This window comes from Bufo bufo, chromosome 3, assembly GCF_905171765.1.
Source record: "Bufo bufo chromosome 3, aBufBuf1.1, whole genome shotgun sequence".
In the NCBI taxonomy this organism is placed as follows: Eukaryota; Metazoa; Chordata; class Amphibia; order Anura; family Bufonidae; genus Bufo; species Bufo bufo.
In genome coordinates, this window is record NC_053391.1 from 200,157,574 (window position 1) to 200,174,596 (window position 17,023).

Here is a 17,023-nt window from a genome sequence, read left to right on the forward strand (position 1 = left end):
TCAAAAATGCAATAAAAAAAGAATAAGAATCAAAATCAGCATTTATTTTAAACTTTACATGATAAATTTTCTTTTCTCAAGTAGTTTGTATAGAGAATATTCTATAAGCCTTATAGAGAAAAGTACAATAAAACTCTTAACTGGGTGTGAATCTGGAACCAGTATACGGAAACAATAATGATTATGGGTCTTGAATACACATTTAATAGACTACGACTTCAGTTCACTAGTATGTGTGGAGCTGAGGAGGTGAGCTTTTTCCCTTGTAAATTGTTTTAAAGAAGAAAGTAAATAGTTAAAAATTCTCTGTCTTTTTTAATATGGCTTCTTATAAATATACATTAGCAGTTCTATCACTATCCATCCCTCTTAGAATGCACAATTTAGCTTGTTCCTCTATATAGTGTCAGTTGACCCAGCACATCATTGCAAATCCCTCACTGAAGCTCCAGCCTTTAGACTCCTTCATTCACTGGTGGAACCATTTAGTCTTTTCCATGCCTAATAAAAAAAAATCCTAGTAAATTGTGAAACAAGACACTAAAAATCTAAATTAGACACACCATGTAAACCACTGAAAAATGAAGGTCTAATTTCAGCAATATTGCAATATTTCTCTCCTGTAATACTAAATACTTTCATAACCTCGAGTCAGGTGCCTATGAAACAAGATCTAATTCAGTTGTATCTGTGCTTTAATGTGATATGTCCTTATTATAAAGGCAACCTATGCCCCTGGAGAGAGAGAGGGCCCTTACTAGGTTGATCTGCTACTCATTTAATGAACCTGCACAGGTTGTCACCACAGGTGCTGCAATGTTACCAAATAAAGTACCTGACGAGAAAACAAGATTGAGACCCTAAGACCGCCTGTCCTGGGTAATTAGGAGTGTGTTGGTGTCAAACAGCACCCAAAAGAGGCCCGTCTATTTACAGAATGAAGTAACGGCTTTATAGGACTAATGAGTGACATGGATTTTATGATCTGTAGTCCGACTATTTTGTTAGTCCTATTTTGTTAGGACCGGTTTTTCACTTATGTGAGAATAACTTTCATTAGTGTTGGCATGTCTTCTACAACTACATTGTAGACCAGTAAGACAGCCATGACAATTTCCATCTGCAAAGCAATTTGGCACCATTAAAAAGTCACAGATATTGGCGCACTCCATTTTTGCACACAAATTGCAACCTTTTGCATCGCAGATGTCATTTTTCAGAAAAGTGTCCATGGGGTTTAGCAGGAGAGATGTGGTCTCTCTTGGCCTGGAAAATGTACCCAGAAACTGTCATAACTTATTGCTGAAATCTCTGGCGGCTCATAGCCAGGGTGAAGTTGGCTTTCTGCGATACAGAGGGCCTGAGATGTTCCAAATTTATTAAGAGACCTTAATAAATTAGGCGCATCTCACTCCAGAGCAAACTACTTTAAGGGAGGTCACAACTTACAAAATTAAGGGTTTGGGTCACATATTGATCAAAATCACAGATGTGGTTGACGCTACTTCAAGAGTGGTGTATAAAATACCAGTCTCCATAAGGACCTCCTATTGTGCACATTGTACAATACACATAGGGGGAATTTATCTTGAGGGGAATTTATAATTTGTGGCAAATCTAATTAGCGTCGCTGGTGTTTGATAAATTCAGGGCATCTATAAACTTCACACTTTTGTCTAGATATGCTGCTTTTTTATGCTGCTTGTGCCTTTTTTGCAACTTTTTTGTTGATACCGTAAATTTGGTGTACAGCTCATTAAAGCAGCCCTCCAGTTCAAGAAAATAAATTCACAATCACCGGAGAAAAAAAACAGAACACTTACGCAATGACCTCCTTTTCGTCTTTTTCGATGCAGATCAGTCAAATCCAAGATACTGCCTGAAGCATAGTGTGCATTTGGTAGCCCAAGACACTTCCTGTTGCCGTTGGATTGGCCAGCACTGCTCACATGAACAGTGTTGGCCAATCCAAGAACAGGGCTGGAGAAGCAGGAAGTGTCTTGGGCTACCAATGCACAGTGTGTGAGTCTAAGAATAGGTGTGGCCATCTTGGACAGCAGAAGAGGAGCTGAAGAAGTGGGAGATCTTAAACCTAAAAGATGAAAAGGAAGGAACCATTTAAGTGTTCTGTTTGTTATCCAGTTAATGTGAACTTTTTTTAACATAGCTAACTACGTCCACTTTTCGGCAACAGCAGAGTAAAATCATAAAACTGGCAAGATCAAAATCTGTGACCTTTTTCACCAAAATTGTAGATTGGGAATAATAAATCCCACACACACAGTGTTTGTAACATGTACCATATTTTCCGTACATCTTATACTGAATCTATAGAATTGTAAAGCTCTTAAAATAGATGATATATGTAGCAGCACCAGGGGTGCACCTAGCCTTTCTGCTGCCTGAGGCGAAAACTGAAATGGCGACTAACCCCCACCCCCCCCCCCACCCCCCCATATGCCAATTTCTTAACCTAACCACTTTGCCACAATGAAAGCGCTCATTGCCCCCCTCTTTCCCCTTCCTGGTGCTGTCTCACCTGGCCTCATTGGTGGTGCACCCCTGAGCAGCACAAGATGAACCAGAGAGGAGCATGGTAGTGGCTTTGGCACTCAGCTCAGATTATAATAAGATCACACAAATCATCAGAAATACCTACCTATTTTAAATAAATACAGGGATTTGAGGGAGAATGTAAGCCAAAGATGCAGGTTTGTGGCCAAGCGTTCAGAAACCATAGGCAATATGATTGCACCTAGCATGTTCTCAGATACTTATAAAAAAGAAAATAACACCTGGCTTGACATAAAAGGATTGTCAAAATGTGTCCGGTGTACTTTCTGTAGGTTTATGTCTAAAAAAAACATGATTAAATCAAACAGTACAAATCAAACTTATTATATCAAGTCTTACATAAATCACGCATCCACATGGCATTCATTGTATAGAGTGTTATATGTGCATCACTGTATGTAGGGTGCACTGTGCAACAATTACGTAAGCAAATAGGAGAACATGTGTGGGACATACAAAACCTGGGAACATACTTCTGCAGCATCTCAACATTTTATACAGGTACACACAGGCAATATTGATTCACTAAGCGTGACGGATATTGAAAAAGTGGAAAAACAGGTTAAGAATGCAGATGGGGAGCATAAGGTTCATAACAGAGAGGGCTACTGGATCTGGAAGATGAACACAAGGACTCCAGATGGCCTTAACTTGTGTATGGATCTTATGTATTTCTACTATACCCAAGAATTATGTATACCTGTATATATATAAATATTAGATTTAAGTATTTCTTGTAGACTAGATGGGCCAAATGGTTCTTATCTGCCAGCACATTCTATGTTTCTATATTTTCTATATAGACATAAGGTTCACCATTACTTGTGTGAACAGGTTTTGAGATTAAAAGCCAGGTCCAGTACTAATGGTTCTTAATTATACACTTGTGTGCACAAACTCCAACCTGCTGGGACTGATGCTGGAGGAGAGACATATTTAAAGGGGGTACAAGTTATCTCTCATCCACAGGATAGGGAAAACTATCACATCGTTGGGGCCCTACCACTGGGACCCCCACCGATCAAGAGAATGGGGGACCCTTGCCGCTTGCTGCTCCCCTAAAATAACCGGAGCAGCCAGTCGCACATGCACTTGGCCGCTCCATTCATTTCTATTGGAATTCCTGAGATAGCCGTGCGCTGTACTCGGTTATCTCTGGAACTCCCACAAAACCTGTACCTAGCGGAATACCCCTTTAAGGAAGTATTCACATGTGAACTTAGATGCCAGAAGGAAAGATGTTTTGCTACATCTGAAACGCGCAGCATTTTCAGGTTTATTTTTTGTAACTGTTGGATGGTTTTAAAGCGCTAACAATAAAAACAATGGCGTTTTAAATGAGTGCCAGAGGACTATTCCAGAGAATCACAGTGGCTTTCCTCACACTGCTGCCCTATAGAGCAATGAAAGGAGGAAGCACCCTTTCTTCCCCGGGGCACATACTGATGGTGGTAGTTGGAGCACCTTTGATGTTGAATGATTGTATGGGTACAGGGCTGGGCGTGTAGAGTGTAATGGCCAGGAGACATAGGAGACAGAAAACAAGGCCAGAGGTAGAAAAATAACTATCTCTCTTTAAGCGCAGAATGGGAGTTGTAATACATCCATTTATAGCACAGTTCCAACTGTACAGAGTGAAATTCTCTCCCTAGATAGCAATGTATGGATTGAGGAAAGAATGGGAGTTATAGCCCCCCTTCTCTATCTATCTTGTTAAAGTCTTTTTCAGTGGAATCTATGGCTGGCTGTAATGTCCACTGCGGTATATAGGGTTTTGAAGACAGGTCTGGCCAGGACATGTCCTGATGTGAAGGGTGTTTTAAGTCTGAATGGCTGTAGTAGCAGGTTATCTTGATGACTCCTATGCTTGGCCATGCAGATTCCAAGTTCTCTTTTATCTTCCTCTCTTTCTGTAGATCCTACAGATATCTGTTAGTCTCTGAAGCTTTCTGGGCCTGAGCAGGGGGAGCATAGGTCATTGCTTCCTTCCTCTCTGAACTCCCTCAAGCTAGGGCTGGAGCCAACCACCACCTAGCCTCCTACAAGGGCTGAGCCGGGATTGTTAACCTGGCTATGCCATCCATATATGGCTATACTGGGCACACAATACGTAACAATAAAACTAATTACATAACAGACCATTTGCAGATACCCCCTACTCCGGAGTACTGCACATTAATGTGACAGGAAATGTCAGAGCGTATATTAGCAACATTTTTAAAGTCAGAAATTCCTTTTAAATATAATCAGTTGAAAACAATGGAAAAAGTGAACTCATGGAAAAGCAGCGGATATGTAATAAATTCTGATTTCAAAACCTAACATTTAGAACTTTATTATAAATAACGCTTCTTGCTTGAATTGTGCTTACGGAGTATAAGAATTTCTCAAGACAGATTTGAACTAAACTATCAGTGTAGGTTTATTACAGTTGTTCAGAATGCAATGTTTATAGTTATCATTTTCTTCTCTTGTAGGTACATTGGTGCACTAGGAGCAAGAGTCATATGTGATCATATCCCAGGGCTTGTCAACAAGCAGAGGCAACTTTGTCAGAAGCATCCGGAAATTATGCAAGCCATTGGTGAGGGAGCTAAGGAGTGGATCAGAGAGTGCCAGCATCAGTTCAGGCACCATCGCTGGAACTGCAGCACCCTGGACAGAGATCACACAGTCTTTGGCAGAGTCATGCTAAGAAGTATGTTGTCATGCCTAAAACTAAATCTACAAACAATGCAGGAATATAATACGTATTGATGATGCTACATACATTTTCTTGTACGGATATTTGTAAGATTGGTATTGTGGATTATTATGTCACACAGTAGACACATACATAACATAAACTGTATACATAGGCTTGATTCACGGATAGTTTTTATGGCATTTTCGAATGTTTTTGACACCTGAACAGTTGAATATATATATACCTGGTTTTAAATAACAATAACTGATGCAAATCACTGATGTGGGAATAAAGCATGACGAGCACCAATGGATGATTAACATGCCCATTGGCTTATTACACTGGCCAATGCCAACTGAATGGGGGAGAAATGATGGCTACAGCAGTTGTTCTTCCGTCCTTCTGTTCTATAGAGTGTGGGCAGCACATCCCTGATTACACAAGGAGATGTGCTACTCTTGAAAGTTGTAAATCAGCCGACAAACAAGCATTTGGTCATTCATCGGCTAATCAGCCGCACCTTTATATGGGCCAATTATTGGGAACAAGCATTCCTATGAATGCTTGTTCCCAATAATTGGCCCAAAAATTGCTCGGTCTAATAGGATTTTTACAATGGATTTTGTTTGAATAATCTAAAATGAGATTAAATACAAACAAGCACAAACTAAAGCCTGCCATACACATAAGACAATGATTGAATGCCTTGTGGCCTATCAGTTGTCCATGGGATCATCCGTTTGAAATGTCCCACAAGCAATGTGTCAGACAAAACTGGATGATAAAGCAAAAGCCGAAATTATCCCACCTGGGCAGTTACAAAAGTCTGCCGTCATCTAGCGTTTTTTTTTTTTTTTTTCCTCAAACGGTCAGCCGACATGACTGAAATTGGCCATTCAACTTTAATTTCATGTGTATGGCCAACTTTAAGATATAAACAGTATATACACAAATGGCAGATTTGTGGCAGAAATTTCTGTGAGTGTACCAGTTTCATTAATCTGGTTAGATTTCTGTAGTACCCATTCAGATAAATCAGACAGCGGCAGATATGTCTGCAACAAATCTCTAAATACACCCTATGCTTTACATATGTATCATTTCTTCATAATATTTCAGTAGCAGTTTGTGCTCCAGAGCTGCTCTTCTGGAACAGGGTGGTACAACCATAGTCAGTCATTTTACCGGCTATAGAGAGCTGCATTTGGTCCCCCAGCTTGCATAGAAATATGGAAGAATTTTTCCTCCATATCCTCTCTCTGCCAGTCTTGCACATGATACTTTCACAGTAATACCAGGCCTTTCGTATCTACCTGGGTGAACATCTAAAAAGAAGGGCATTCCTGCACTCAGGTAGTGCGATGTCTTGTTACCATGTTGTGCCGTTTTTCAATTGGTGCACCTTGGATCTACAAGAAAATGTAATTAATAAGATGGAAATGCACTTTATTGAGCTAATTAAAGACGCCCCTTATAATCTTGTGTCTCCTATTAGAAAGATTAGCATATAATGTCCATAAAACAAACTTTTCAAGTTGACTTTTGCATTTCGCTTTTCAAAACCATGAGAAATTCCAGTATGCTCAAACATAGCGCTATCCAGTGCCCGGCAGACTTCTTAAAGAAACAGCGGCACCTTCTGCAAACAAAATGTGATGCAAAGCAGAAACCTATTTGGACATGGTTGAGCTGCATGTATGTTCATTAACACATTCTTTGGTGGAGGAGTGTGTAAATCATCGCTGTCCACAGGCACACCCATTGAATGGGATGATATGTCAGTTTACAGTTTGCGCTGACCTCATTGCTCAAGTATTATACAGAATGATACCAAAGCAATCTACTTAGAACACACAGGCTTAGTTCAGGAGAATCTTTAAAGTTCTAAGTTGCCTATTGGCGGACAAGTGGATCCATTAGTGATTAAAGTAACAGATGTACCTTTTATATAGGTTTCCTGTTTGAATTTCAAGAGATCAATAAGTAATTGAATGGTATTGCTCCTTTTTTCCCCCAGGGAATTTCTTAGATTCATAAAGGCAGTACATATCTTAGACCTCAATATCTTACTTACCTGGTCTGCCATAGTGAATGGGGTTATTCATTACCAAAGAGTATTTCATGACACCTAATCATGCTGCATGGTAATCTGTATAAATAATATCTAACATAAGTAACATATGTTTACATAGATGATGTAGAAGTGAAGTTGTCCATATGCTCTAATAGGGTATATGGGTGTCAAAGAGAGAACCCCAACCGCCAGTAATCTCCTATATCAGCCAGAATGGAGAGCTGATCCTGAAGGCTGTTGTGGTATACTAAATTTCCGCTGCATTTTATAGTTATATAGTATCGGCATTATTAAAGTCATTGCTTATATTACAGTATGTTGAGGACTGCACCATTGATCATGTCCTATTCTCAGATAAAAAAAATATCTGAATTGTTGCATTTCTGGTAAAAAAAAATCTAAATCCCACAATTACCAGATTTTTATCAATGCTGAATATTTTTAAACATCCTATTTTGGCTATGGTTCATTTCAAATACTCTTTTGTTTTCCACACTGCCCAGTACAATGCCATCTACCATTTACCAAATCCAGAAATATTTTATTAGTTGCTACTTTCGAACAAAATTCAATCTGGGATCTGAATTAGTTGTTGAGAATGAGCAGGACTGTTAAGGAAGATGGGTATGTTACCTGTAAACACGGCTGCCTGTTGTGGCCTGTCTCTTTATGATCCACCATTTGCTACTGTTTTGTGTTCACTTGTTACAAAAATGAGACAAAAGGTCATCTCTGCTAACTGCAGCTCCAAAAGTAGTACAAGTGACATACCTAAACAGTAATAGGATATGTAAATATTTGGATAAAGTCTCAGAATGGTGTAAGGGTCGAAGCCAGCATTTTCGATTTATTGTACTTCAGAATTGGGCTTGTCTAGGCTTATAAAAAAATGTGTTTAACAGCACAAAAGTTAATTAAAAAATACTGCATTCGCCTGCAGGGGCAGACTGGGTATTTACAGTGGCCCAGGTCCAAATTGGCAGGGATAACATAAGTAATCAGGGACAATAGAAGTAGACGGGGCCATTAGTACCGTAGTGCAGTACAAGATACTGCCCCAGCCCCTAATACAATAAGGGAGCATAAAATATTGATGGCCCGGCCTCAGTATTCCATTGGATCTCTGTTCTGAGGAAGGTTATACGGTTGCATGCAAGAAAGCACCTGCAGCTGCCAGTCCCTGATCCTCCTTGCGCTAATTAATGCTGAGAGCACTGGATCATTATGTACCTGGCCAGCAGTCTTGAGGAGGGGTTGGGTGGCCCCCTAGGCATGGCCAGTCTGGCCAGTCTGCTCGCCTGTTCGATCCCTCTCCACTCTCCACTACTCGAGTGGTTCCCACCAGTCTATGTTTACTTCCCTGCAGCCATACATGCAAATACCCACTGCAGCCAGTCATTGGGCTAAGTGGTATTGTGCCATGCTTGCATCTCTGCCAAGGCCAGCAATTGGCTGCAGCAGTCATGTACATATACAGGAGATCAGCAATATATTATTAAGCTTTGTAATAGACAGGTAAAAACTATTATGAATATATTTCTCCTGTGTCAGTTGGACTCCCCATATCCCACAGGATTCTAGAGATCTCTTTCATGATATGCCTTTTTAACTGCTAAGTTTGTAAGTATAATAAATGTTTTATTGTGATATAACACTATTGGAGGACAGTGTCTCCTGTCCTATTATATGGCGTTTAGAGGCAAGGACCTTGTGTGATTTCCAGTGGCTATAGTGATACTGTTTGTTCTTAAATACTGGATTGCAGATTCTAGAACGAGACAGGTCTTTTCTCTTCTTGGATTTTTGAGCTATCCATGAGCTGCACTAATCTATTGTGATTATATGTGGATTACAAAGTATTTCCTGCTTCAAGGATTCAGATTTATATACCAATGTAGCCGAGATTAACCATCAAGTTTAGCTTGGCTGCATCTGTACATAACCATGATGGACAAGATAGCTGCTATGGTGCCCTTGGAGAAAGAGAAAGAAAAATGATGATCCTGTCATCTGTACTATTGGGTAAACATTTCAGGGGCCACTACCGAGAGGAAATGTATTTTTAACAAACAAGAGGGTAGGAAATTGACCCAAGGGTCATGGAGATGCCATGGTGGGAAAAACAAACATGTACTTGTCCTGGACAGCATAACCCAGCACCAGGGGCCAATTTAAACATTGCTATGGTGTCCACTTACTTTTATGCATGCAAATGGTTGGCACATACAATGTTTAACAGTATTGCTCACCGCAATCACACAGCTTCCTGGCTACTCTGGTTAGTAATCTAAGGAACCAAATATTTTTCATCCTTTATAGCCTAGTGAAGCATCTAGTCTCTGCTTCTGGGGGTCCTTACTGTAGTTGCCAACAGGAGGAAGAGCCTTATGAACATCTCATTCTACCCTAGTTACTAAAATGAAAGGGTTAACCAACACCAAATGTTGACTGTTGGATAACCCTTTAAATCTGCCTCCATTTAATTAGCAGCAACTTTTCTCAACCCAAATTTTGTATAGGTAAACAGGGTCATGGTCTTCCACTCACATTTTCTTAAAGTTTTGCTAAACAGTGTTTAAACAAAATCAGCCATTCTATATCCCAGAAAAGCGTTGGTAAAGTATGCAAAGTAAATTCTTTTTATTTTATTTTTATTGAAGATTTAAAACTTCTTCACGCATAATATTGGGTAAAATACCCCCTTACAGTGTCAAACCCTTGTACAATGCATAGTTCATTAGTACAAGTTCATTGACAATGTATTACAGAATGTATAGCAGTGACAAAGCGATTGTTGTTGCCAAAATAGAGTCAATAAACAACGTTTGATATGATTGTCTCCTGGTCTGACCCATACATCATACTATAAGTGCGTATCACAGTTGAAATTTAGTCACATACCTAGCCATGAACCAAACAAAGGTGACAGCCAAAGCAGCAATGTCAGGCATATCTGGCCACAGGCCCCACATGCTTTCATATTTCTTTTCAGACCTTCTCTTAGTGTTACATAGATCTCCATATGCCATAGCAAGTTCACTTTATATATACATTCTATTAAAGATGGTTGATAAGTGTCTCTACAATGAAACGCAATTTTTTCTGTTGTTCATAAAGAGACCGAGCTACTGCCACCTTAAGCAGTTCCATCAATGCCCGCACAGACACATAGTCCAACAAGCATACAGTTGGACTACGCTCAATTGAAATATCATATACTTTATATGATATAATTTACTTTAAACAAAAAGGAGAGCAGTTCCACATTGTTTTTTAGTAGTAGGCTGTGCTATAGCAGACCATTTTTTATGATAATGAGATGTACAGTCGTGGCCAAAAGTTTTGAGAATGACACAAATATTAGTTTTTACAAAGTTTGCTGCTAAACTGCTTTTAGATCTTTGTTTCTGTTGTTTCTGTAATGTAGTGAAATATAATTACACACACTTCACTTCACACGTTTCAAAGGCTTTTATTGACAATTACATGACATTTATGCAAAGAGTCAGTATTTGCAGTGTTGGCCCTTCTTTTTCAGGACCTCTGCAATTCGACTGGGCATGCTCTCAATCAACTTCTGGGCCAATTCCTGACTGATAGCAACCCATTCTTTCATAATCACTTCTTGGAGTTTGTCAGAATTAGTGGGTTTTTGTTTGTCCACCCGCCTCTTGAGGATTGACCACAAGTTCTCAATGGGATTAATATCTGGGGAGTTTCCCGGCCATGGACCCAAAATGTCAACGTTTTGGTCCCCGAGCCACTTAGTTATCACTTTTGCCTTATGGCACGGTGCTCCATCGTGCTGGAAAATGCATTGTTCTTCACCAAACTGTTGTTGGATTGTTGGAAGAAGTTGCTGTTGGAGGGTGTTTTGGTACCATTCTTTATTCATGGCTGTGTTTTTGGTCAAAATTGTGAGTGAGCCCACTCCCTTGGATGAGAAGCAACCCCACACATGAATGGTCTCAGGATGCTTTACTGTTGGCATGACACAGGACTGATGGTAGCGCTCACCTTTTCTTCTCCGGACAAGCCTTTTTCCAGATGCCCCAAACAATCGGAAAGAGGCTTCATCGGAGAATATGACTTTGCCCCAGTCCTCAGCAGTCCATTCACCATACTTTCTGCAGAAGATCAAATTGTCCCTGATGTTTTTTTTGGAGAGAAGTGGCTTTTTTGCTGCCCTTCTTGACACCAGGCCATCTTCCAAAAGTCTTCGCCTCACCGTGCGTGCAGATGCGCTCACACCTGCCTGCTGCCATTCCTCAGCAAGCTCTGCACTAGTGGCACTCCGATCCCGCAGCTGAATCCTCTTTAGGAGACGATCCTGGCGCTTGCTGGACTTTCTTGAACGCCCTGAAGCCTTCTTAACAAGAATTGAACCTCTTTCCTTGAAGTTCTTGATGATCCTATAAATTGTTGATTGAGGTGCAATCTTAGTAGCCACAATATCCTTGCCTGTGAAGCCATTATTATGCAACGCAATGATGTCTGCACGCATTTCTTTGCAGGTCACCATGGTTAACAATGGAAGAACAATGATTTCAAGCATCACCCTCCTTTTACCATGTCAAGTCTGCCATTTTAACCCAATCAGCCTGACATAATGATCTCCAGCCTTGTGCTCGTCAACATTCTCACCTGAGTTAACAAGACGATTACTGAAATGATCTCAGCAGGTCCTTTAATGACAGCAATGAAATGCAGTGGAAAGGTTTTTTTGGGATTTAGTTAATTATCATGGCAAAGAAGGATTATGCAATTCATCTGATCACTCTTCATAACATTCTGGAGTATATGCAAATTGCTGTTATAAAAACTTAAGCAGCAACTTTTCCAATTTCCAATATTTATGTAATTCTCAAAACTTTTGGCCACGACTGTACACATATGCACATTCACTACACACACTTACTACATACACCCACTCACGTGTGATCACTACATACAAACAGTCATATTTAGATATTTATTTATTATACTCACTTATATAGCACTGCTATATTCCGCAGCACTTAACAGATATTAGCATCAAGCTTTCCCCAGAGGGGCTAACAATCTAAGTTCCCTAACAGTGTGGGAGGAAACCGGAGTACCCAGAGGAAACCCACGCAAACATGGGGAGAATGTACAAACTCCATGCAGATGTTGTCATTGGTCAGATTCGAACCCAGGACCCCAGTGCTGCAATGCACCAATGCTAACCACTGACCCACCATGCTACCCATACAGTACATGTATGCAATCTGCAAAATATGAAAAATAATATAAAAAAACACAGTATACTGCTGACCATAATTCATGATACCCTAGGAACCCACACTCAGGTGCCTAGTGGAAAATCCAGCCATGACTGGTGGCACAAACAGGTGGAGAGTAAATACTTAACAAAGCCAAAGATCAGTTACGGAGGACAGCAAGAAAAAAGTCACAGCCAAATCTATATCCAAACTTGTGGACTGGGACCGAGCTGGTTAGGTCGATACAGCATATAAGCTCTATGATTGTCACGGTTCCTCAGGTGACTGATGTCAGGAAATCAAGGAAATTGGCTGAGTGTGGAGGACTCTCACAGCCTCCTTGATTTCTCTTGATTCAGTGTTAATAGGGTTAATGACCACTTCCCTTTTCTCAGCTGTTGCTCAGTGGTCATCACTTCTATCCTTTATAGTCTGATCCCACCCTTCTGACTATGCAGTAGATAGCGTCATTTGGGTTTGGATGAGCTGGTGTGAGTTTGTCTCTGGTGTTCCTGCTCATCTGTCTCTACAGAAGTTAAGTGTCACATTTGTTTGTGTTTGTTATATTCCTTGTTGTTTGTATCTGGGCCTGAGACAGAGACTTCCATTTGTCCATCTGGGGAGGAATGAGTTGTCTCTGGTCCTAACCTTTTCCAGGGCCTTATAGGTATATAAAGGCCTAGGTATCCTGCATAAGAATATTCCTACCTTAAAGGTCTATTCATATTGATAGATAGTTAGGGCTCGGATTAGGGTTGTCTAGGAGGTGACCTGTTTCTTCCCTAGTTTCAAGGCCCAGTTACTATTCCCCTTCCCTCCTGTGTTCAGTGTGGAGTTTCCCCCCACACTGATCGTGACAATTATTGGTTCAGTGACCAAACCTCGTGATTTGCCAATCAGCCAGACTCCTTGATTGACGAATCAACTGAGCCATCTGACTGGATGGACATCGGCAACATCTTAGCATTTACCACCCAACAATCTCATCAGCACGGCCAGGAAGAAAAAAATGGCAGATGACCAATGAAGTACAGTATGTTACACACAGGATTGGAAAACCAACACCCTTTTGTATTGTTACTGCACAGCTTCATCATAATATGCATAAATAACTCAATGATTCAGCATACTATGACTTTCATCAGTACCATTCAGTTTTCTAACCAATCTGAAGGGGTCTTTATGGTTTTAATGAAAATATGAAAGGTTAAGTAGCTGGAAACCATGAATCAAAATTACAGCAACATACCAACAAACCCCCCTGAGGTTTGTACGCTAGTAAATTATATTCTGCTGACTAAAAACATGTTGTTGCGTGATCTCCAAAGGAGTCTACTTGCAGAATCCTAATTAAAATAGTCTTACCACATTGTTTCTTCAGTGCTGTACCTAATCTTGACAGGTAGTTTTGACGCCCTCATGTTTCTCGTTTATAGTTTTTTTTCACAACTCTTTAAATGCTCTGTAATTTAAAAAGCCATCAAATACCAGACACCATGTCCAGAAGAGCCCTGGAATTTTTCCCGCAGATTTTTTTGGTGGATTTATGGTACATTTGAGATCTGTGATTCCTGAATATGTTCTTCGGTAAGAGATAAGAGGCAGCCAGTTGGTAAATCTCTGAGGCAGGAGACAGAGCTTTCATAACAGCTGCATGTTATTAAATCCCAAAGTATAGCAATATTCAGTATGATCCCATACCTAAATATAAGTACAGTATCATTTTTAATATTACGTACATAATGCTATCTGTCATGTAATTAGATGATAATCAGTGTCTATACAGAAGTTGATGAGTGCACACATTAGGTCTCTAGAATGAGGTACTACTTCTCGTGCGGCACTATGGATGACTCTAAATTCATGTGGAAAAATGTTTGCCAGGTTCCATTGGATGGTGTAGGTTTCAAGAGGAAAATGTATCAGTAATATAGCCAAGTGAACTGCATGATATGGCTGCATATAAAGAGTCACATGAAGTTAATGGAGCCTCTGTGCATATAGCTCTGCCATGTGTAAGAGTCTTTCTATTCAATTTGTTTTTTTCACCATTGTCTTAAGATGGCCATAGGTAGCATGATAAACAGCAAAAACATCCACCCAAAATGGCATTAAAATAGTCATTTATGAGGTAGTTATCTCAAAGATTATGGTCACTATCCCTGACAGACAATGTCACTGACACAGCATCTGCTGCATGGTCAAGAGGTTAGTTTTTCAGTAAATCAAGTTGGCTTTGTGGTTAGTATTGTTGCTTTACAGAACTGGGGTCCTGGTTTTGACTCCAACCAAGGGCAACTTCTGCATTGAGTTTGTATATTCTCCCTGTATTTGCGTGGGTTTCTTACAGCATTCCAAAAACATACAGATAGGCTAAAGAGGTTGTGTAGTGGGTTTATATTCATGATATATAGCCAGGATAGGCTATATATCCAACTTCCAGCACCACCGATGATCAGCTGAAGATCGGTACTCGTTCAAGCGCTGATTTCTCTTTAAAATTTGCAGTATGTTTCTCGCTTGCAGTGGTGGTGTCTCGTTTGCAATGGTGGCATAGTGTAATTACAAGTGCTTGTACCATTCCTCTTCTAATAACTGATCAGCATTGGTGCCGAGAGTCATGCCCCCTACCGATTTGACATTGATGACCTATCTTGAGGTAGACAATCAATAGAAAACCACTGCACAATTCCTTTAATTTGGTATTTAGATTGTGAACCCTAATGGGGACAAGGACTGATGTAAGTGATGACAATCTCTGTATAACCAAATTCACAATAATGCAGCACTCCCAATACTTTATTAAATGGCTGTACTAAATGTTACCAACAAGGATAGATCCCTCGCAGTATAAAAATCTGATAAAGTAGTAGAAGCAACAGCACAAAGACTTCAGTTGACAAGAAAAATCCTCCTGTTTTACTCACCCTATATATACACGCAACATTTCGGCTGAACACTGAGCGTTTCTCAAGACTATTGAGCCAAAAAACATCATGTGTGCACAAGTGGTGATTAAACCAGGAGAATTTTTCTTGTTAAAGGGAATGTGTCATCAGAAAATGACCGGATCCTCCATTTACAGTAAGTGATTGTCAAAGCTTATGTATTCTTTTCTTGTACAATGACCCCTGCACAGGTCACAGAGCAGGCCTAAAATACTCTCCATATAAGTCAATGAGGTCCACTCTTGACCATTGTGTCCACGGCCCATGCGGCTGCTGTAATGCAATTTTTTTATGCTGTGTAAATAAACAGTTCAGGCAAGATGGCAGCCCCCATAATTATGTTCAGGAAGTGAAATAAAAAAAAATCTACAATCATAAAATAAAAACAGATTAGAAAAAATGGAGCTGTGTTACTATCTGTTTTTAACTGGCAGATAACATTTTTGGTGACACATTTCCCTTAATCGAAGTCTGTGTGCTGTTGCCCTTACTACTCACAATCTCTGTCCAGTGTAATGGAGTATGTAAGTGCTATATAAATGACTATTTTACAGTAAATCTTATGTTCATGAGGGAAGTCAAAAGGAAATATATTTGGATGAACAGCTATCTAAAGTGTATGACCTACTTACTGACTCCTCAGTTTTTCATTGTTCCAGGCCAGTCCATTCTTGTGATCTTTACCATAACACACAATGTATATCGGTTTGTTGGTTATGTTTATTCAACAAATGCAAGTCCAGTGAAACCTCTTTCAGATGACCACCAACGAAAAATAGTCATTTAAAGTGGTGATCCTCCCAAAGAACACAACCAGTATGCAGAGGACATAAGGAGATTGGAAATCAGTCACAGAAAAATCAGGTCTAGATGGACATTAGTCTTCTCAAAGAGGTGGTCTTTCGGTGAGGTTTCACTGTACATTGTTTTTAATAATACATTCTTTGAAAAATGCAACATCTATTTTTCTGTATAATTTGGGGTATTTTACTGACCCATATAATATGTACCTAAAAGTAACTTGTGTTTTTTTGTTTTTTGTTTTTTTTTTCAAATAGGTAGCCGAGAAGCAGCTTTTGTCTATGCAATTTCTTATGCTGGCGTGGTGTATGCAATTACCCGTGCTTGCAGTCAAGGAGAACTAAAATCATGCAGCTGTGACCCAAAAAAGAGAGGGCGCTTCAAGGATGAAAGAGGGGAGTTCGACTGGGGAGGCTGCAGTGACAACATTGACTTTGGAATTGAATTTGCTAAGGATTTTGTGGATGCCAAGGAAAGAAAAGTTAGGGATGCCCGGGCACTGATGAACTTGCACAATAATCGCTGTGGTAGAATGGTGAGTTGCTCTGAGACTTAGAAAGGTGTACATGACAATTATGAAATGAATGCTTTACGGAGAGCATAAGGTACAACTATGATCATATCATCAAATACCTTGCATAAGTATAAAACCAAAAAGTCCCTCAAGCTAATTTCTCAAAGTTGTCAAAAAATGGAA

The 17,023-nt window shown here is 39.9% G+C and overlaps 1 protein-coding gene across 1 annotated transcript in view; it reads left to right on the forward strand.

Annotated features, from left to right (window-relative positions):
• WNT2B (Wnt family member 2B) overlaps positions 1-17,023 on the forward strand; it is a 64,644-nt gene that overhangs the window by 33,164 nt on the left and 14,457 nt on the right. Inside the window, exons 2-3 of the mRNA XM_040423876.1 lie at positions 5,052-5,272; positions 16,584-16,861. Of these exons, the coding sequence (XP_040279810.1) occupies positions 5,052-5,272; positions 16,584-16,861 (499 nt within the window). The remainder of the gene's footprint in view (positions 1-5,051; positions 5,273-16,583; positions 16,862-17,023) is intronic.